The sequence below is a fragment of the Candoia aspera genome, chromosome 17, assembly GCF_035149785.1.
Source record: "Candoia aspera isolate rCanAsp1 chromosome 17, rCanAsp1.hap2, whole genome shotgun sequence".
NCBI classification, from domain to species: Eukaryota; Metazoa; Chordata; class Lepidosauria; order Squamata; family Boidae; genus Candoia; species Candoia aspera.
Genome location: NC_086169.1, coordinates 1,639,207 through 1,660,524, shown reverse-complemented (window position 1 = coordinate 1,660,524; position 21,318 = coordinate 1,639,207). Strand labels below are relative to the sequence as shown.

General features: G+C 45.0%; 1 protein-coding gene across 1 annotated transcript; it reads left to right on the top strand.

Annotated features, from left to right (window-relative positions):
• Positions 1-19,650: 19,650 nt before the first annotated feature.
• On the top strand, positions 19,651-21,024 carry LOC134506715 (keratinocyte proline-rich protein-like). The gene has a single exon (XM_063316997.1). It carries the CDS (start codon positions 19,663-19,665, stop codon positions 20,542-20,544), a length of 882 nt encoding a protein of 293 aa, XP_063173067.1. The 5' UTR covers positions 19,651-19,662; the 3' UTR covers positions 20,545-21,024.
• Positions 21,025-21,318: the final 294 nt, after the last annotated feature.

Sequence of the window (21,318 nt, the reverse complement as noted above, 5' to 3'; positions counted from 1 at the left end):
TTTGCAGTAGCCCCCTTCCCTCTGTATTGTTGACTGCCCTTGGATGAGTACAGAGGATTTATTTTGGTTACACATGGTTGACTTAATTACTGCTGGTTCCCCTTAACAAACCACGTTGAGTCTCCTTTCACTGCACGCTGTTGACATGTGCCTTGCAAGCCACCTCCCAAACATCCCTTTGTGATGGACTGTGGACTGTTTTCGTTAGCCCACTTCCTGACCCTGGATGAAGCTTTGCTGGTAGGGCCAGTCTTGTGAACACGGAGGAAGGCATTGTCCTGTGCCCTTCAAAGCAGACTGCTGCATTGCCTGGGATGCACATGACTGTTTGGGATCGAAATAGACCGATTTGCATGGTGGGGAGCAAGGTCGCTGGGCCCATGAAGGCTGGACAGGCTGAGTCCAGCAGCCCTCTCGGCACTGTGGAGGGTACACCAGTGGGCATTTGGGGTCATAAGACTGCTGCCATGGCGGGGAACATGGTTTGGCGCATTGGGAGGAGCCTTGGTGTGGCCACTGTGGAAGAAAAGGTGATGTAGATTGAGAAGTGTGCAGCGGTTGGCCCCAGAGACAGCCTGGAGCACATTTGTGTGTGTATAATGACTGGCATTGAGGGGGATGAAAAGTTCACAAGCTTCCTGGAGCATCCTGTGACAGCCTTTTTTGTGGGCTGTAGGAGGGTTGTGTGCGTTCTGGTGATGTGTTGATGGACATTCAGGAGAACATAGTTTCCTGTATTGTGAGGTGTTGAAGTGTCAGCACTAGAAAGGGAATGGATGGATGGATTCTGGGATGTGTGGCTACCATCTTTCATGGGAAAATACATACTGGCATCCCTTGAATGCCAATCTTCTGCTGGCATATGGGGGGGTGGTACACAAGGCTGCTTACGCTGCTGGCTGTAGCAATCCATCTTGGATGGGGGCTGTTCCAATTTCAGGGAACCTGGGAGAGAGATAAGGCTCAACAATTAATCCACTTTTGCATCCCAAGCTGGGGACTTTCACTTGCCACCTACTGCAAAGGACAAGATGTCTCCAGAAGCTGATGGTATCTCAGTCCAATCCTCTGTCACAAAGATACAATGACATCAGCTGGCATGACACCATCTTGGAAAGGATGCTATCATGTACTTGCATCGCTTCAATGTTGACATTATATGACATCACAATACACACGTTGTCACTTGCCTCCCTGGTGTCCCCTTCCCACAGACTGTGATGAAAACGAATAACCTGAAGCCTCTATTCTCCTTGAAACTCTAATTAGTTTGTTGATTATTTAGAATAAGCACCACTAGAGAGAGAGAGATTATTGTTGTTGTTTATTCGTTCAGTCGCTTCCAACTCTTCGTGACTCCATGGACCAGCCCACGCCAGAGCTTCCTGTCGGTCGTCAACACCCCAAGCTCCCCCAGGGACGAGTCCGTCACCTCTAGAATGTCATCCGTCCACCTTGCCCTTGGTCGGCCCCTCTTCCTTTTGCCCTCCACTCTCCCCAGCATCAGCACCTTCTCCAGGCTGTCTTGTCTTCTCATTATGTGGCCAAAGTATTTCGGTTTTGCCTTTAATATCATTCCCTCAAGTGAGCAGTCTGGCTTTATTTCCTGGAGGATGGACTGGTTTGATCTTCTTGCAGTCCGAGGCACTCTCAGGATTTTCCTCCAACACCACAGTTCAAAAGCATCGATCTTCCTTCTCTCGGCCTTCCTTATGGTCCTTATGAGATTATTAGCTACCAACATTTTGTCATCCACTGCTGTGATCAAGAAACAATGTTGAAAGTCACCTCTCATGCTATATTCACATCATTCACAATAGCAGGGTGTTTTTACCAATAACTATCTGGCAGGCAGGAATAATTGGGCTGCTCTCAGGTGGTCAGCAAAAAAGGCTCTATTCAAACTCAGCTCAAGCAAGGCACCCAATGCTTAAAAACACGCAAATCAGCCTCATACAATTCATTAGTTCTACTCATTAGAAAGCCAACTGAATCTTGTGCAGTCACATGAAGCAGGAAGCCCATCCAGTGTCTGCATGTGGGTGCCTACCGTGCTGCCTGAGTGGCGTGGGACCAGCAATACAAGCGTGAGAATTGAATTTACCCAGCTGTCAGAGGAGAAGAGAGGATGGAGGATTGGGCAGGACAAAGACTTTCTAACAGGGAGCAGGCAATTTATTCAGCTCCTCAAAATGGCCTTGTGGCCATGAGACAGAGGTGATGAATGCAAATGTGATACCATCAGCCCTACGCCAACATTTTTGCAGCTTTCAGGAGGCTTCCTGGCTTGATCATAGGGAATGAAGAGACTGGCTCATAAAGCTGGTAATGCTCATGTTTTGCAAATTGTTAGGTGTGGTAAAGGTTACACCCTGCAGCTGCCCAGAATGGAAGATGATGAGAGGTGAAAGAGCATAAAGAAGCCCCAGAACATGGGATATCATGTATCAGGCAAAGAATTAGCAGATGGTGTCATCATTGAGGGAAAAACAGGCTTAGGGACAGAGGCTTTCATTCAGCTCACTGGCTGAAGGACCTGGATCCCAGCTCACACTTGGTAGAAATTTAATCAGGTGGTGCTTTCTGATCCTGTTGAGTTCAAATCTCTAGGGCTAGAGGGATTGAGGGGCATCGGGATTTTCCACTGACCTAAATCTTTGTGAAGTCCTGGAGAATGGGTTAAGTTCCAGATGATGGGAGGAAAGCAAATTTTATTTCTATCTTCAGAATGGAGAACAGGAATCCAGGGATTATGTGAAACCTAAAAACGATGTGGTGATTATACAAAGTCAGCATAGATTTGCCAAGAACAAGTCATACTGATCTTAATTACATCTTTAGTAGATTATGGGAATGCTACCAACATAATAGGTCTTCACTTCACCAAAGGAGATGAGAAAGTACCCCATGTCATTCTTATTAGCAAATTTGTTAAATATGGGCTGAGTGGCACATCTCCTGGATGGACTCATAGCTGGCTTGAAAACCTTACACAGAGAATATTCATCAATGGTTCCACACTGAATTGGAGTGAGATAACTAGTCAAGGGCCACCAGCTTTAGCCCTGGTCCTTATATGCTCCAAAATGTTCATTAATTGCAACATTTTAAAGAAGATTCAGACAAACTAGATTGTGGGGACAGGGGGGACAGGAGAAGGGAATAAAAGACAATCATCAAGGAAGTGGAAATTTAGCCTAACAAGTACAGACTGAAGGAACTAACTAATCCATCCAAGTTAAAAATGGTTGAGGAAGATACAATAACAATTTCCAAGTACCTGAAGGAGTCACACATGAAAGGAAGCCCAAAACCACTTGTCTCTATCGTTCCCAAATGTAGGAGGCTGACTTGTTGTTCAATCAGCTATGGTCAAAGAAAGCCATGATTTGCCCTGTAGAACAAATCTTACACTGTAGCGGACAAGTGATGCTGCAGGCAAATCCTTGTTTAAAAACAAATAAAATAAATAATCTGACAGCTGCTGAAAGTTGTGTTTGTTCAAAGGAAACTTTTTAAAATTAGACTTAATGGCTGGAAATAGTAGCAGTAATAATAGACTAATAGAGGAGGAGGAGGAAGAAGAAGAGGAGGAAGAAAAGGAGGAGGGGGAGGAAGAGGAAGAGGAGGAAGAAGAGGAAGAGGAAGAAAAGGAGGAGGAGGAAGAAGAGGAGAAGGAAAAGGAGGAGGGGGAGGAAGAGGAAGAAGAGGAAGAAAAGGAGGAGGGGGGAGGAAGAGGAAGAGGAAGAGGAAGAAGAGGAAGAGGAAGAAGAGGAGGGGAGGAAGAGGAAGAGGAAGAAGAGGAGGGGGAGGAAGAGGAAGAAGAGGAAGAAAAGGAGGGGGAGGAAGAGGAAGAAGAGGAAGAAAAGGAGGAGGGGGAGGAAGAGGAAGAGGAGGAGGAAGAAGAGGAAGAGGAAGAAAAGGAGGAGGAGGAAGAAGAGGAGAAGGAAAAGGAGGAGGGGGAGGAAGAGGAAGAAGAGGAAGAAAAGGAGAAGGGGAAGAGGAAGAGGAAGAGGAGGAGGAAGAGGAGGAGGAAGAGGAGGAGGAAGAAGAGGAGGAGGAGGAGGAGGGGGATCAAAGCCAAGCTAGTTGTTGAAAGTTAAATAATATAGTATGTCACCTTAAGTTTCGAAAGGAGCCACAGAAAGATCTGAGTGTTCTCATGGCATGAATTTACAAGACACATATACACTTAGCGAGGAAATTACTTCATGTTGTTTATGGTTCCCTGGCTGAATAAATTCTGTAGTCACACCAGCTTAGTTGTCTGAGAAGATTGCATCACTGCTGTCATCAACAGCCAGGCTGGGGCGTGCTGACAAGCCAGAAAAGACCCAGTGCTCTGGGATCAGGCTGTGATGCCCGCGCAGTTGACCAAAAGAAACATGGTCCAGTCGCTCAAGCAGCTGCAGAGCGGTTGCATCTCAAGACAGATACCGGCAGATGGTCCCCTTTCCCAGCCTGTTTGTTTGCAGGTGCAACAAAAGAGGTTGGCACACTGGGACTCCCTCTCCCAATCCCTTTCTCTCTCCCATTGGAGTCACAAAAGAAATTTATGGAGCTCCAGAAGCCAACTGTGTCATTGTAGTCATTGCTGAGAGGCAGAACCTTCATTTCTGCATCTTTCCCACCTATCCCTGTCACCGCTGGAGAGTGAACATTAAGATGACCCATTTTTACAGGGGCTCCCTGGGGCATCATCTTTCCATGGATGAAGAAAAGTTAATACGCCTGAAAGAGGGAGTTAGTTTCCTCCTAAACCAACTACGTTTACCCTTCTTAGGATTGAGGAATTGGATCGACCGAGCCAGTTTTCCTCTTCACACCTTGCACTAAATCAGTCTCCGTGATTCTGGCAAGCAGATGGAATCTGTCTGTATCTAAATTCAAATATGATTAAGGTCCAACGGTTCCCAAAATTTGGGGTGGAGATATTGTACATGGCTATGAAATTAGATTGATTTCAAGAGTTCTCCTGAGGCTGGAGAGAAATTGGAGAGTTCGTTCAACTTGGGCATCACCTTCTTCGAAGTCTGAAGGCCAATTCAATGAATGCTACTCCTAGAAGAAAAGATTTTGCTTACTCTGATCGGCATGATCACTGCTTCCATATGGCTGTATCTCAAGATGTTCCTACAATGTTTGGAACGCGTGGAACTGTGTAGGAAGGCAACTGGCATTTTGCTTGTCTTGACTCAAGGTGGAAATCAAATCATTAGGTTGCATCAGGAAAGGCTTACAACATAGACAATGATGTTTTCGTTGGTTGTATAAGATAAACATGTGTTCAACTAGCCTACTCTTAAAATTTAGAAATGTTGGCAGGACAATTGGAGGTCCAAATCAGGAGCCTTGTACTTCTGGCTGGAGATCTGTGTATTATTCTGTTTGATGTGCTTGGTGGCCAGACTGTAGTCCTCCCGAAAGATTCAGGGAAATTCTCAGTCTTGCAAAATCATGTACAAAAAAGTTAGAAGAATTTCAACCTGAGGGAAAAAAAGAATTTTGAGAAGACAGGCCCTCTGTCATTCACACATGCTGGAAATTTTCAATTTGCATCTTGTTCTGAAAAGCAAAATTGAAGGAGGGTTTGGGTTTGGCCAATCATAAGAGAAGATGAGTAGGCATGCCAAAAATACTTTGGCCACATAATGAGAAGACAGGACACCCTGGAGAAGATGCTGATGCTAGGGAGGGTGGAAGGCAAAAGGAAGAGGGGCCGACCAAGGGCAAGGTGGATGGATGATATTCTAGAGGTGGCGGACTCATCCCTGGGGGAGCTGGGGGTGTTGATGACCGACAGGAAGCTCTGGCGTGGGCTGGTCCATGGAGTCATGAAGAGCTGGAAGCAACTGAATGAATAAACAACAAGAAGACATTCCAGATGGTCTTTCTGGGACCTAAGTAACAAATGGATGTTCTTGAGGTGGGATTGGCAAGAGGGATTTTCTAATCAAATGCTGAAAAAAAAATGGAGTAAAACAACAATACCATGATGCAACCTTGGGAATGTAGATTGTCCACAGCTGTCCACAGCTGCATCTGTACACAAGATGGAGCCAAAAAACCTTTGTCTTCTCAAAGCATGAAGTCAAGCATCACTTCTACTGGTAAGGTCACTTGGACTGAGGGGAAAAGGGGCCCATTTTTGTGAAGATTCTCAATAGTATTATGAGCTGCTCCATCTCTGGATGATTTCTACTGCAAAAATGAGATCAGAATGTTTGCCATTACTCTGAACTGGCTTTGTTTGTCCTTCACGATGTCACTGTGTCCACCGTATCAACATGTATGGGCCCTTAACAGGATTTGAGTTTTCACAGCAAAGCCAATTTCCTTAAATTCTTCTGTTTGGGGAACAGGTGGGGGGGAAAAAACCCTACCCATGGATCCTTGAGTTTGAGGGCAACAGCGTCCTTCAAGCAAAGCTGAAGGGAAAGACCACAGTAAGTTTTAAGATTCTCTGTTTTATTGATAGTTCTCTCAGAAGAAGGGGGAAGCCTTTACAAAGAAGCAAGTGCTTGAGAAATAATAAATAAGAAGAAAAAGCAACTGATAATATGGACTCGGTGTATTCACCCAGAGATAACATGGCACAAAGAGGAAAACCATTGTAAAGAACGTTCTGGTAGCCAGGATGGCAGTGAAGGTGGATGTTATTTTTCCTTCCAGACCAAGACTGAGGGGACAATTCAATTGAGGATCTGAATTTGAAGCATGCCCCTTTGACAACAAGGAAGGTCTGGGGTCTAGAAGAACCTGGAGTCTTTAACTGTGTATAGTTACAGGATGCTTTTTTTTTTTGGCTGGAATAATCCCTTTTCTCACCAGCAGGGGGTAGAAGAAGACAAATGCAAGCTCTGTCGCTTCAGACTTCTAGAAAGTTCTTTCTTATACTCAACTCATTATGTTATGGGAGAGGGGGAGAGCCCTATGGAAATAACTCTCCTGTCACAGTGGTGATGAATGGATCAAGCCAGGTATGGTGGTAGAAGTGTGGATTACATGAAGGTATTAAACAGCCATTCAGTTGGTTGTCCACTGTAGAACCACCAGACTTTGGGATTAGAAGGACCACTTAATGTTTGTGGAGTAATTTCCAAAGGTTCTTCCTGTGTGTATATTTGTAAGCACAGTACATGTGAGAAATTTAAGCTATGGCTGAGATCATAAGTATTCAACCAAGGTAAAAATTCTCTTGAGTTCAATGAATTAATCCCAAAAAATTAAGCTATGGTCTTCTGGATTTGGATACAAGAGAACTTGAGGGATCGTGGAATTGGGCATTGTATGGACTTCTGGAAAGTTGGCTTCCACAAAGTCATAAGGACAATTGGATAGTTTAACGAATCAACTTCTCCACTGCTAATATTTGGAAGTTCAACACACTAAGTTAGAAGGGAAGAAGATGAATCCATAAATGTCTATAAATTTTGCAAGGCTGTTTTTAACACTCTGATAGGAGACACAGGATCTACTCTCCATAGTCAGTTAAAGAAAGATAATTCAATATAATAAGGTACCCACCACTAGTCAGCACATAGCATCTTAGTTGTGTTTAGGACATGAGCTTTAGAAGTTCCCTCTCATGTCACAAGAGGGCAATCAAGGTCCATAGTCTGGGCTGAACATTGTCTGTGAGAAGGAATCCCAACCCATCCTCAATGTTTTCTCCATCCAAACAAAGTTGTGTTGTGGTTCTCAGCAACCTCAGACCAGCTCTGACTGTTTTAGAACAACCCCTGTGGGGGGATCCATACTGCAGACATTGGTATTGGTCAAGAAAAGAAATGTTGGTTGTCAAAAGAAGAAAAAGAAGTTGGTCAAATGAACAAGTGCTTTTGTTAAGCTCAGACCACAAGTGGGAGTTAATATGTGTGGCTTGTCCCCTGGCCAATGAATGCCCCTCTTCTCCCACCACCACCTTTAAAAGCCCACTCCCCAAAACTGCCTTATAATTCTCACACATGGGAATTCACACCAATGAAGGACAATTGCTCTGAGATGGAGATCCTCAAGGGTATATCAGATCTCCATTGATCTCAGTCTATCAGGGGCTACTTGGGAAGCCACTGATTGGATTGCTTCTTCTGCTGTTGCTTCTGTTCTCCAAGAGCAGATGGTTGGGTGGTTGGGCCTTCTTCAGTTTCTCTAACTGGAAGGGGAGGCTGAGCTGACTTTAAGGTCTCCTCACTTAGGACCCGAGGCAAAGGTGGAGGTTTTCTACAATGCTGGTCCACCAAGGGTAGATGTTCCTCCTCCTTCATGGCCAGGGGACCATGCTGGGCTCCAGATGTACCTTCTGAGCCTGGTCCTGGTTCCATCTCAGTGGCCGAAGACTCAGAGGGCAACACTTTCCTTTCGTGGTTCTCCTTTGGATCTTCTGAAAGCACGTTCCCCTCTTCAGCAGAGGGCAGGGATTCTCGAGCGTGTCCTTTTCCAGGTACTACCTCTGGAGCCAATTCTACAGTCAACTTGCTCAGTCCAGGGGGAAGGACAGAAGTTTGTTTTCGTTGCTGCTGCTCTGTTGGCATTTTGCTAATCCTCAGTTCGATCAGGAAGAGATGACTGAAGGTACATGAATATACACTAGGGTTAGAAGTCATTGCAACACTGAAGCAAAGTGAGAAACTTTCAGTTTTAATTGCATTGAAAATTTGGAGGGGGCAGTGAGTGTCTGGTGTCAGAGGCAACCCAATCTTGGAGGTGAGACTGCTGTTTCTCAACTGCTGTAATGATATGTGGGAGTGACCTTGGGAGACTGGGCCCAGAGACGCTACCTAGGGAACAGTCAGATAAGAGGCAGCTGAGCCCACAGCTGGATAGTGGGCAAGGCAAGAGGCTCAGAAGGGGCCCTCCCCTGTTTCTCGGGCTGTGAAGGAGACGGGGGAGAATTGGACTTTCAGACTTGGAAGATTCTGTTAATGTAGCCTTGCAATAAAGTAGAATTAGCTGATCTGGTCGTGTTTCCTGCCTGCTCCACCTGGTAAGGCTGACAACTGACGACTTCCCCTTGAGGAAAATTACTCCAGTGTGTAAAGCCCAAGTAAAACCACACAGGATGGCACAACTTGCTTCAAGGGGGAGACTCAATCCAACCCAGGGCTCTTCCAAGAGAATCAGTCCACGGAAGCGTTTGCACAGCAGAGGAAGAGAGACAAGCAATGTATGCTGCTTATTAGTGCACACATATCAGCAGAATACTTACAAAGCTCATATGTTGTACTTGTGTGAGTGGGCTTGTGTGTGAGTGTGAGTGTGAGTGTGTGTGTTAGGGAGAGAGAGAGAAATTATTCCACTTGTTGGTACACAGGCATCAGCAGATTGTTTACAAAACTCATATACTGTATACATATGTGTGTTTGAGTGTGAGGAAGGAAGGAAGGAAGGAAGGAAGGAAGGAAGGAAGGAAGGAAGGAAGGAAGGAAGGAAGGAAGGAGGAAGGAAGGAAGGAAGGAGGGAGGAAGGAAGGAAGGAAGGAAGGAAGGGAGGGAGGAAAGGAGGGAGGGAGGGAGGGAGGGAGGAAGGAAGGAAGGAAGGAAGGAAGGAAGGAAGGAAGGAGGAAGGAAGGAGGAAGGAAGGAAGGAAGGAAGGAAGGAAGGAAGGAAGGGAGGGAGGGAGGAAAGGAGGGAGGGAGGAAGGAAGGAATTCTGTTCATTGGTACACACATATCAGCAGAATATTAACAAAGCTTATACATGTGTGAGTGTGTGTGCTTGAGTGTGAGTGTGAATGAGTATGTGTGTGTGAAAGAGAGAGAAGAAAGAAAGAAAGAAAGAAAGAAAGAGAAAGAAAAGAAAGAAAGAAAGAAAGAAAGAAAGAAAGAAAGAAAGGGAATTCTGTGCATTGGTACACACATATCAGCAATTTACAAAGCTGCTACATATGTCTGTGTGTGTGTGCCTGAGTGTGAGTGTGAATGAGGGTGTGTGGGTGTAAGGGAGAGACAACACGTACCGTTCCCTTTCCTCTTGGCTCTTCCCCATCCCACTCAAACTCCCTTGCCTGCTTTTCCATCCCACTTCCTGGCTGAATCAGGCCATTGATGTCACCGCTCAGACGCGGCAACTCGGCCAGGGATGACATCTGAGGCGTCGCAACCTGCCTGTGTGGTTGGGATTTTTTTTCTTCCTCTAAAGGAGGATAGTGAGAAGGCAAGTGAGGCAAGGAATGAATCAGTGGGCCTTTGTGCAAGAAGTTCTGGCCTGACCCTCATGTTTCCTGTCATGTGGGGAGAGTCCATTTCCCCAGCAAAGTTTCCTTCTTTGCATCCCTCCGTGGCTGGAATGCCTCACCTGCTGTAGGACAGGGGGATATTCATAGGGTGGGAAGGGAAGGGAAAGGGGGAAAGGGGTCAAATAATTGAGAGAAGGGCAGCTAAAGTAGAAGACTTGCATTCTGGTGTCTGCCAGCACAGCTAGATTTTTTTTCTGACTTTCAACTCTAGCCCACACCCGTGAGAGTTCCTAGTGGTCTCCCATCCAAGGACTACTCTGGTCTGCCCCTGTTTGGCTCCTAAGCTCAGGCAAAACCAGCCAGGTGGAGAGCCAAAGGGAGTGTTTTAGTGTGGGAAGAAAGAGCTTTTTTAAACATTGCTAGTTTAAAATTTTAAACTAAGTTTTTAAATTTAAAAATCTGGCATCTTCTGACTGAATCCACCCAACCAGTCTAAAATTAGCCAAACATCGAAAATCAGGGCTACTTACCCAAAGTGTTGCTGCTCAATAGGTTGTGGTCCCTGCAAAGCCACTTGAGCGCTTCTGGAGAATGGAGTGAATGGCCCCCCTTTTTATACAGGATGAGGGGGGCTGTTCCCGTGTGCAAAAGGTCCTCTCCTTCCTTAGCAAGCTTTGCAATCTGGTCAGCTCACTCCAATTACCCATTTGGGCCATTCCACGGGCTGAAACCTCCTTGCTGAGGCACTTTGAAGGCGTCTGTAATTCCCCCTTCTGTCAGGACTGCTTTGCCCCACCCTGAAGCTCCCCCTTTCAAAACATGCCAGGCTCCTGATAAAAAAAACCAAAAACATTTTTCAAATTCTCAGCAGCCTCTGAAGTGGCTGCAAGTGAGGTGGAGCAGAAGAGTCTAAAAATAAGATACTCGCCTTGACACGAGAAGATAAGAAAATTATTCATGGATCTTTTGCCCCTCTGACCAATGGATGGATGGATGGCTACATGGATGGATAGACAGACAGACAGACAGACACACGTGGATGGATGGATAGACAAACATAGATAGATGGATAGATGATAGAAAAGAGACAGGTAGGCATGGAGGATGGATGGATGGATGGATGGACAGACAGACAGGGATGGATGGATGGATGGATGGATGGATGATAGAAGATAAACAGATAGACATGGATGGATGGATGGATGGAAAGATAGATGATAGACAGACAGACAGACAGACATGGATGGATCAATGGATGAATAGACAAATAGACATGGATGGATGGATGGACAGATATGCATGGATAGATAGATAAACAGACATGGATGGAGACAGACATGGATGGATGGATGGAAGGATGGACGGACAGATGGACAGACAGAAAAACAGATACACAGATAGACATGGATGGATAGATGGATACATGGATGGGTAGATAGACAAACAGACAGATAGACATGGAGCAATAGACAGATACATGGGTGTATGAATAGATAAATGGATTGATACAATCATATATTAAGTGTAAGTTGAATTATTGTCCTAGCTAGATTTCCAAAGATTGAGGAGACACTCAAAAGTAAGCAGCAAGAAGAATGGGGCTTTCTCCTTTCTCCTTTCAGTTTTCATGTTTCTTTTCTTTCTTTTTTGTGGCTTCAAACCTCAACACAAGAGCTTATCAAAGAGTCAACCCGGATCTTCAGCTGAATCCAACTGTGCACGGCAAACTCTTCCAGCCCACCCCACGGGGCCTCTGACTGTGCTGGGATCAGTCAATCTTTAAAGACTGGGTCTTCCCACAGGGCCTGAAAGCGGAGACAGGGGCAGTTATGATCTGCCCTCTGATCTTAGATTAGTGTTTCACCTGGCCTGATCCAGGAATTCTGCTTTTTCAGTGCACCGGGGTTGCCTTTGTGAACTGGAATGTGGGTCTGGGGTCCCAAGGTTAGGACACCCACCAGCTGCCATCCCGTCTGCTTCTACCCATTCAGAGGCAACCCGTTCAGCTGTCATGGCAAGCCCAGCCAACTCTATTCAACAAACCACCATGGTTTAGCGTGCTGGGAGAAGATCGTAGCTCCAGAACATCACAAGAACAAGCTTTCCATCATTTCCCCACAACTGGAGCCCACTCATTTTTTTCTCCCCTTCTGTCTTTGCATGCAGTGGCAGCCGAGCTTTTAAAAAATGATCCACTGAAGGTGGAATGCAGGTGTGTTCCTTGAAAACATTAGGAACAAATGAAGACAAGTTGAGAAAGGGTGGAGAACTGGGGTGACAGTATCCCATCATTAGCAATCCAGGGTGAGCCGTGCCCTTGAAAATCCAGTTGTGCGGCTGCTGATGTATACAAGGAAGTGCGTTCCAGGGCGTTGGAACGGTTCCTGTGGCTGGTGCTGAAGGCACTGGCCAATCACAGGGCAGTAAGGAGAAGCTTCTCCTAAATAGCCAAGTGGTCTTGGCATCACCACCCAAGCAGATATTCAGTTTATCAAGCCTCCAATTCATTGGGAAGAAGCTGGAATTTCTGCCAGTCTCTCCTTTCAACGAGAATGTTCCCATCTCCTGGTTGTGACGAACTAGCCAAGATCCTAGGTTTCCTCCAACTAGATGAGGTTCAGAGGTAGGCTAGCTCTGAGCATGGAGGTTCCACTAGTCAGCTGATTTCTCCTCCTGCCCAGATTAGCTCATTGTTCTTCTTATGCCATGTCAGCTCATGGTCATTACTCCATCTTGCGACACCTTGTCTCATCTTTTAATTACAGATGGTGTAAAGGATGCCTCCTTTTCCTTTTCAGTCTGCCCCACCCACCCAACTAATTGACTAGGGTAATATTTGGGCACCTCTACCAATGTTTGTCTTGATGGCTGAGTTCACCTGGCATGCTACACTGGGTTAAGGAACAGTTAGTGTGTTGGACAAACACCATAATCCAATCAGCCCTGGTCTTAAAGAAGGTTAACTTTAACTTCCAACAGCCCAAGAGTGGTTTGGGGTTAAACTAAGTTCCCTATGACATTAGGGTCATTGGACCATGGAACAGAGGATTAAAAGATGGTTAACCCTGAAGAATTAACCCCACATCTCAAATGTCCTACGTGAGTTGGTTAAAAACCATGGGGACCTGCCTCACAGAACAAGCTATCTTGCATTCTAATTATGGACATCCAACATGGGTTGTATCATCAGGCAAGCTGTCTCTTCAAGAATCAATCTTGGTCGCTCCAGATCAAGGTTCAGAGTAAGTCAGACGAATCCATGAATATCAAGGGCCTCATTTCCACAACTCTCCCAGTTAGCCACCAGCACAAAACTGGGATAGTTGGATCTCTGTTGTAGCTGTCATTTTTATTATGTCCCTACTTCTCTTTACTTTAATTACTCCCAGATCAGAGAGAAAGAGAAAGAGAAAGATTCCAGAGCAATCTGGATTGACATAACTTTGGACAGCTTTTGAAGGGGCGGGTTCCAACACCACTCTGTTTCTCCTTATTCCCCACCACCATCATCACATCCTTGGAGAGATGAACCACAAAACAGCCATAGTGACAGAGTGCCTAGAGATGCCGTCTTTTGAGGGGGGGCACTCTAGGATTTCATCTTGATTTCTGAGATGTCAGCTAACGCCATGATGAGTTCTTTCTATCATACTTAATACAGCATTGCATGAAGACATTTTTCTTTGGGCACGTGAATTTATCTTCTTTACTTCCCTTCAGAGGTGGACAACCTACAGATGACCAAGGAGGGACAAAATGGAAATCTATGGGCCCTCATCTGTATCCTATCAATTAGGTAATCGGTCAACTTCAGGGGACCAACTACCTTTGCTAAGAAGGGTCAAACTAAGAAGGCCATTCCTCAGGGTGCTACAGTCCTTGGCCACCCACATTCAAAGCAACTTCAGGAGCAGCTCAAGATAGTCATCACCAGGAGTTATCAAGCAAGAGTCTTGTTCCATGGGTGCCGGAAGATAAGATCACTTAAATGACTCAGTGACTGAGACACAACCCTACTACAACCCTACTTTGTTAAGGAGTTTAAACATGAGGTGGAAGCATCAGGGTTTGTCTAACTACTTGGGAGTAAGCACTGTGGAAGTCTGATTAAAGGGCATCACATCTACAGAGGATGCCAAGATGACTAGAGAGTCAGAAGTGAAAATTAAAATGTCATGTTCGTTAATGAGAAGAAAAATAGTTGTAGGGTTCCTGGCACCTTGGAAGAAGGATTCTATTATACATAGTCTAGGACTTTCACCTTTTAGGAAAGTGAGGTGGTTGTCTCAGATGATACAAGCTGGACCAGTAAAAGGGCACAGGTCTAGCTCCCAAATCACCCCTCCCTCTCAGAAGATAAAGCCATGCTCCATCTTATTTTTTTCCCAGGTATCAAAAGTTTTGGGTGGCCTTGTCAGGGTGCTGATCAAATCATCACAATGATCTACTCATGGTATCATCACCCAGAAAGTCTTGATAGTGTCTAGAAGGGTTCTGTCATAGATCCTGAAGTTGGTGATCAGGAGATCTGCATAATACGTAAGGTCCTTCAGCCCCTGCCCATTTTATTCCCACAACCATACTATTTAGACAATGACACAATGAGTCGATAGTCCGCCATGTTGGCGTTGACACCTCACTGTAGCTTTCCCCAGCCCTAATCCATCACCCTGTCCATTACACCACATCAGGCCTCCCTCTACAAAGAATGTCAATTGGGGGTTGGGGAGCATCATCCAACAGGCTTCATCCTTGTGGAAACCTTACATTTGGGGCATTAAGAGAAAAAGGGGGTATGTCTCCGAAACAACCAGAGGGGGGAATAACCACAAAAAACTCAGATGTGACCTTTGTTCCATGAAACTAAACTGGGAAACTCTGGTCATAGAGAGTTGGCCATTCCTGGAAACCCATGTTGTCATTGCGACCTTGACAACCTCAAGGTTTTTTTGTCCCTCTACAGGTTGGTGATGGGACCCACATTTTTCCTGGAGTTGCCAGCCTTGTCTTGCCACATTTCTGAATTACCCTGACAGCTCATTGTCCGAGACATCTCTGAGTCTTTTTTCTGCAGGCATTAGCTTCAGGTTTTGTAATGGAAAATTAGCCCAGGATTGGAATGAGTAATCCTTGAGCTGAATTACTGCAAGATTTTTTTCCTGGGCCGGGCCCCTCATGATAATGGGCCACACCTTGCCTCTGTTATTGAATGTGTTGCAGGAACCCTCCATAAATCAATATGGGCTGACATAATAATTTTATACACAGATGTTTATTCTGCCTTTCCCAGATAATATCCATTTCAATTCTTCTCAGAACAGCCCGACGAATAGATTAAACTAAACAGTGGCAATTCATAGAATCAAGCAGAACATGAATTTGAATCTTGGTCTCCCTCTTCCACCATTTTAGCTGTATCTCAGATGGCTTCCTGGCGTTTCTGGTGGGGGGGGATGATGATTTAGAAGCTACCAGGTCTTTTTAAAAAATTAACGGCGGCCTTTCCCAGTCGATCTGAACCTAGCCAACGGCCCTTGGCCAATCTTCTTAGAATAACTTCATAAATATACGTGTGTTATCAAAACCCTGCGGAATTAAGAGGCCTTCTGAAGATGTTAGACAACCAAGGGAAAACAGGACCTCATCTTGGTGCAAATAACAGATACCTATGACAACAGTTTTACTCGGCGACCATATATATTGATTTTGTATTGTTCCAATTGTTTTCAGTTGTTACAGTTAGACGCCAGCCAGAGTCACTTGTTGAGATAGGAATCAGATAAATCATTAAATAAATGAGACATTTTGGGGAGAAACGGGGAAGAAGTTTACACTCTCTCAGACGTTCTCCTTACGTGCTCAAAGGCAGTTCTCCGACAATTTTAACTTGCCCTTACTCGATTTGGCTTTGTTCAGACCAACAGACAAAACGAAATGGATTCTTCTTTCAAAGTTACCCTTCTCTCAGTTTTCTTTTGCTATTCTTCCCTGGAAAAATATGCCTGGAAGTACTAAGAGGGGAGAATTCCTTCCACATTTGCTTCATGATAAGGAAGAACATTCCTTCTGGCATAGACAGAAATAGCTGATGGGAAAGGGGAGAATATAGCCCCATTTGCAACTGAAGAAAATATCACTGGATCTAGGACATGGTTTCTCTTTTAAGGGGTCTGGAGTGTCCATATCCTGCAGGAACTTTAGCAAAAAAAACATCTTGCAGGAATCATCACCTACATGGATCTTCCTCTGGTGTTCCTGACACACCATTTCAGACCACCAGCCTGCAGGTTGCTGTGGCCAAGGTAGACAGACTTGCAAGGCATCCCAGGTTGAGTATCAGATCAAGATAAAAACCTTCTCCAAGGTGTTTGCTAAATTTAATTAATCAACCAGCTATCTCAGGAGCTATCCTGATAAGCAAGCACGTTCTACACGGTGATTTTGCCCAGAGGGGAACATCCTACTGCTGACTCAGCACAGATACATTTTGAAATGTCTGCGAGACAGAGAAGATGGAAGGGACAATCCACCCACCCTTCTCAGCAACATTTCGGTGTCTTTGCCAACAGTTGACACTGGCTCATTTTTGTCAGTGATGAAAATGTTCAGCTGCTTGACAAATTGAGGTGAACATCTAAGAAACACCCAAAGGGTGGGAAAGGGCAGAAACAGTGAAGAAGCTCTGGAATAAAGATGAAGAAATCTCAATGGATATGAAAAAGTTGTAGATAAATGGGAACGTTCCCCTGGAGGAGGAACCAGAAGACGTTTGTGGGAAGATCTAAATTCCTAGGTTCAGTTTGGAATCATTTGGCTGAATCTCTGAATTGAATGGATTCTCCAGATCAGAGGATCAGTTCAGATTCAACTGCCGAATCGAATTGATTGCTCCATTTGATGGTCTTTTCTCCATGGACAGAAAAGCTTCCCCTGCATGCCTACCCCAAACTGGATTACTTTGACAATCCAGGGTGTTTAAACATGGAACAACTGTTGAAAAGTCAATGAAATAAATTTGTGGTTCCAAAGGATCAGAACCAAACATATGCAGTGTCAAATTATCAAAAAGACATTGTTGTTATACCTTAGGAAGAACTTCTTGAGATGTATGATGATGGGTCAGATAGCCTTGAAAGATGCTCAACTCATCTTTTGTCAGACCTGTTTGCTTGTTGTGTGTCAAGACCGATTTCTTGCACCAGCACACTGGATTAAATGAACTTCAACATCCTTTCCAGAGTTTTCTAGTTTTATTAGTGGGATCCAGATGGCAACATTTTTGCACACCACAAATTTATTTAAGAAAAAATTGCATCACTTCAACTGGATGGTATTCACAGTACATCCATTTCACAGTACATCCGTTTCACAATGATTGATAATGTATGAAGTTCAAACAGACAAGAAAGAAAATAGAGGAAATTCATGGTGTCTGATATCTGGTAATGGCTTATGTTCTGCTAGTATTCCATGAATCAAAAAAAAAATAGTATCCATAGCAACAACGAACTCTTCCCACTGCAAAAAAAATTCTGGAAGAACTTTGCCAATTGCCTTTTCCTCAATTGTTATTAGTCCAGAAAACAACAATGATTATCTCATGTTTTTACACATATATAAGGCCTTCTGTAGAGGGACGCCGTGGCGCTGCAGGTTAAACCGCTGAGCTGCCGATCGGAAGGTTGGCGGTTCGAAACCGCGCGGCGGGGTGAGCTCCCGTTGCTCGTCCCAGCTCCTGCCAACCTAGCAGTTCGAAAACATGCAAATGTGAGTAGATCAATAGGTACCGCTTCGGCGGGAAGGTAACGGCGTTCCGTGCAGTCATGCCGGCCACATGACCCGGAAAATGTCTACGGACAACGCCGGCTCCAAGGCTTAGAAACGGAGATGAGCAGCGCCCCCTAGAGTCGGACACGACTGGACTTTACGTCAAGGGAAACCTTTACCTTTACCTTTAAGGCCTTCTGTATATGTAGTTTAAGTGCCTGAGCTGTCCAATAACTGAACATGGCCATAGTTGGAAGATTTAGACTTTTTGTATGACTTTATATCAAAGTAGAAGATATATTGCCATTCAAAGAGAGGGTCTCCAGGTTCTAATTAACTGTGTGGAAAGAAGATCTTCTCTGTCACAGATTGTAATGCCTCTCATTTAACACCCGAGGGTAACCTGAAAAGATATGGCTAGAGGGCTTGTCTCCTCTTCCACCAATGGCCTCCAGGTGTGAAAAGGGCTTTGGTGAGGAGAATAATTGAACCAGCACCCCATAAGATATTAGATCTTTTCTCCAGATCACTGTTCTTTCCCTCACTCCTCAATGACTTTCTTTTTTCCCTCACTCCTCAATGGCTTTCTGCTTTCCCTCACTCCTCAATGGCTTTCTGCTTTCCCTCACTCCTCAATGGCTTTCTGCTTTCCCTCACTCCCCACTGACTTTATCTGATGACCAGCAGAGAACAAAATTCTGTTTATGTCCTTGACAACCAGCCCGTAATTTTCTCAGAAGCTAGCTGCATGGAGAGCACCATCCATTCTGTGTATGATCACCTGAGTAAAATGAAACTTCCAATAAAGCAAAGAAGGTGATAATCACACCCCCAATGTCAAATAGAACAACAGAGGCCCCATTACCCCTCCCTCACTTTTGTGTTTCTAATCTGTAGTGTAACCCTCCTTGTTCTGAGGTTTAGGGAGCCAAGCCAGCTGATCTCAGAACTCTTATCCTCCATATGTGTCAATCAAGAAGATTGGCAGATATTGCATAAAAGCATCCCAGAAGCAGTGTCCAAGAAGGGAGTTCCCTTCCTGAAAAACAATGATTAATCTTGCCTTGTGAAAAGTTAGAGTCACCCTGATTTGCACACAGTATCAGAAGGGCTGGGCTTGGGAACAATATAAAAGCATTTGCCATTTGGAGAACAACTTAATTCCTTCAAGCATTATCTCAGAGACCAGTCAGGTAAGATTGCTTCTGCTGATAGCATTTCTAGATGGGGTTATAATTTAATCCTGATAGTCCACATTGCTGTGGTTGCTTGGAGATCAGCTCCAGTTGAAAAGTAGTGCTATTATTACTGCTGCAAGTGGTAGGAGTTCCTTCTCATCGTGCTACTAAGGTTACTATTTATAGTGCTACTACCGTGTGTGCTACTATTCCTAGGGTGGTAATGTTTTAGGATAACCTTGTATTAAGTGCATTAATCCAAAGTTGCAATTATTGTATCAATACAATTAATTCTGTATTTTATGTTGCTGTCAGTAAGCTTTTTATGGACCATTTTTGGAAGATGAAATACAGATCTATAATATTAATAATAATAATAATAATAATAATAATAATGCTTAATCAATCATTTGGGTGACTTCACCTGGTTGTTGCTGTGTTAGTTAAATGGTTTAAACGTTCCCTTCTTACATGCCTATGAAAAGTTGGAAAAGCCAGGTGTGAACTTTGTCTCTGTGGTTTGCAGATTGTTCGAGTGAAAATGGACTCTTCCTACAACCAGCATCAGTGCAAGCAGACTCCCACCTTGCCACCTGCCCTGTGCAAACCAGTGCCATGCCAATCAGAGCACCAATGCAAGGAGCCCCCAGTGGTGGTCATCCCGACTCCATGCCCAGAGCCGAAACCGTGTCCTCCTCAGGAGCCGCCATGCAAGGAGCCCCCAGTGGTGGTCATCCCGACTCCATGCCCAGAACCAAAACCGTGTCCTCCTCAGGAGCCGCCATGCAAGGAGCCACCAGTACCAACCCCATGTCCTCCTAAGAAACAAGACCCATGTCCTCCAAAGGAGCCAATACAGTCTTGTCAACAGAAGTCTCAATGCAAGGAGCCCCCAGTGGTGGTCATCCCAACTCCATGCCCAGAGCCGAAACCGTGTCCTCCACAGGAGCCTCCATGCAAGGAGCCACCAGTGGTGGTCATCCCGACTCCATGCCCAGAACCAAAACCGTGTCCTCCTCAGGAGCCGCCATGCAAGGAGCCACCAGTACCAACCCCATGTCCTCCTAAGAAACAAGACCCATGTCCTCCAAAGGAGCCAATACAGTCTTGTCAACAGAAGTCTCAATGCAAGGAGCCCCCAGTGGTGGTCATCCCAACTCCATGCCCAGAGCCGAAACCGTGTCCTCCACAGGAGCCTCCATGCAAGGAGCCACCAGTCGTGGTCATCCCAACTCCATGCCCAGAACCAAAACCGTGTCCTCCACAGGAGCCTCCATGCAAGGAGCCACCAGTCGTGGTCATCCCAACTCCATGCCCAGAGCCGAAACCGTGTCCTCCTCAGGAGCCGCCATGCAAACAGCCACCTCCCTGTGACCAGCAGCAGAAGAAGCAGCCATGTTCATGGCCACCCCAGAAGAAATGAGCAAGTAAGAAAAATGGGTGAAGAAACTCAATCCCCTCCAAGTCTACAACTTACCACATCAAATATACCTCATCTTTGTATTCCTTGAAAATGCTTTAAGAAATTCTGCTAACGTTGCACAAGTTTTGTTCGTAGGTTAATCCTAGCGAATAATATAATGTCCATCAATGTGATTATGCTTCCATTACCAATTAGAATGGATTTTTCAATAGGGGTGCAATGCAGTCTCAAATTTCTTTTGGCATTTTATCTTCATGTTAGTAATACTGTTGCATTTATTCTACCTTAGCAGTCATATTTCTGATAGTATCATTAATCTGTAAAGTTTATAATTACTTATTATTCTTTGTACCATTCATACACCATGAAAGGAGGTGTGCTGGGGGACTCGGCTGATTCTTAACGTGAGCAGTTCTCAAAGAACCTAACAAGGTTGGGTGTCCGTGAAATGTGAAGCTAGCTTTGACCCCCAAAGGTCAAAGGCGGAGCTTTGAGAAGGTAGAGGGAAGCTCCACCCTGCCGTTTTTAGCTCCTCCCCTTCATTATCACTAGAGATTTAATCTAAATTCATCAATTTGTCCAGGTCAACATAATGCCAGAGCTACTTGCTATGCAGAAGAGAAGGGGATTGGTGGCTGTCCAGCGGTTGATAGATTCTAACTGACCAGCTTTGGCCAGTGGCCTAATTGGCTAGGATGGATAGGAACTGGAGTACCAACAATATCCCAAGGGCCATAACTTCTTCACCCTTGGTTTGGGATGTCCAAAGTACTT

Bases quoted from the DNA above. Each gene is read 5' to 3' on its own strand.
- LOC134506715 (XM_063316997.1), top strand. From the start codon at position 19,663: ATGGACTCTTCCTACAACCAGCATCAGTGCAAGCAGACTCCCACCTTG.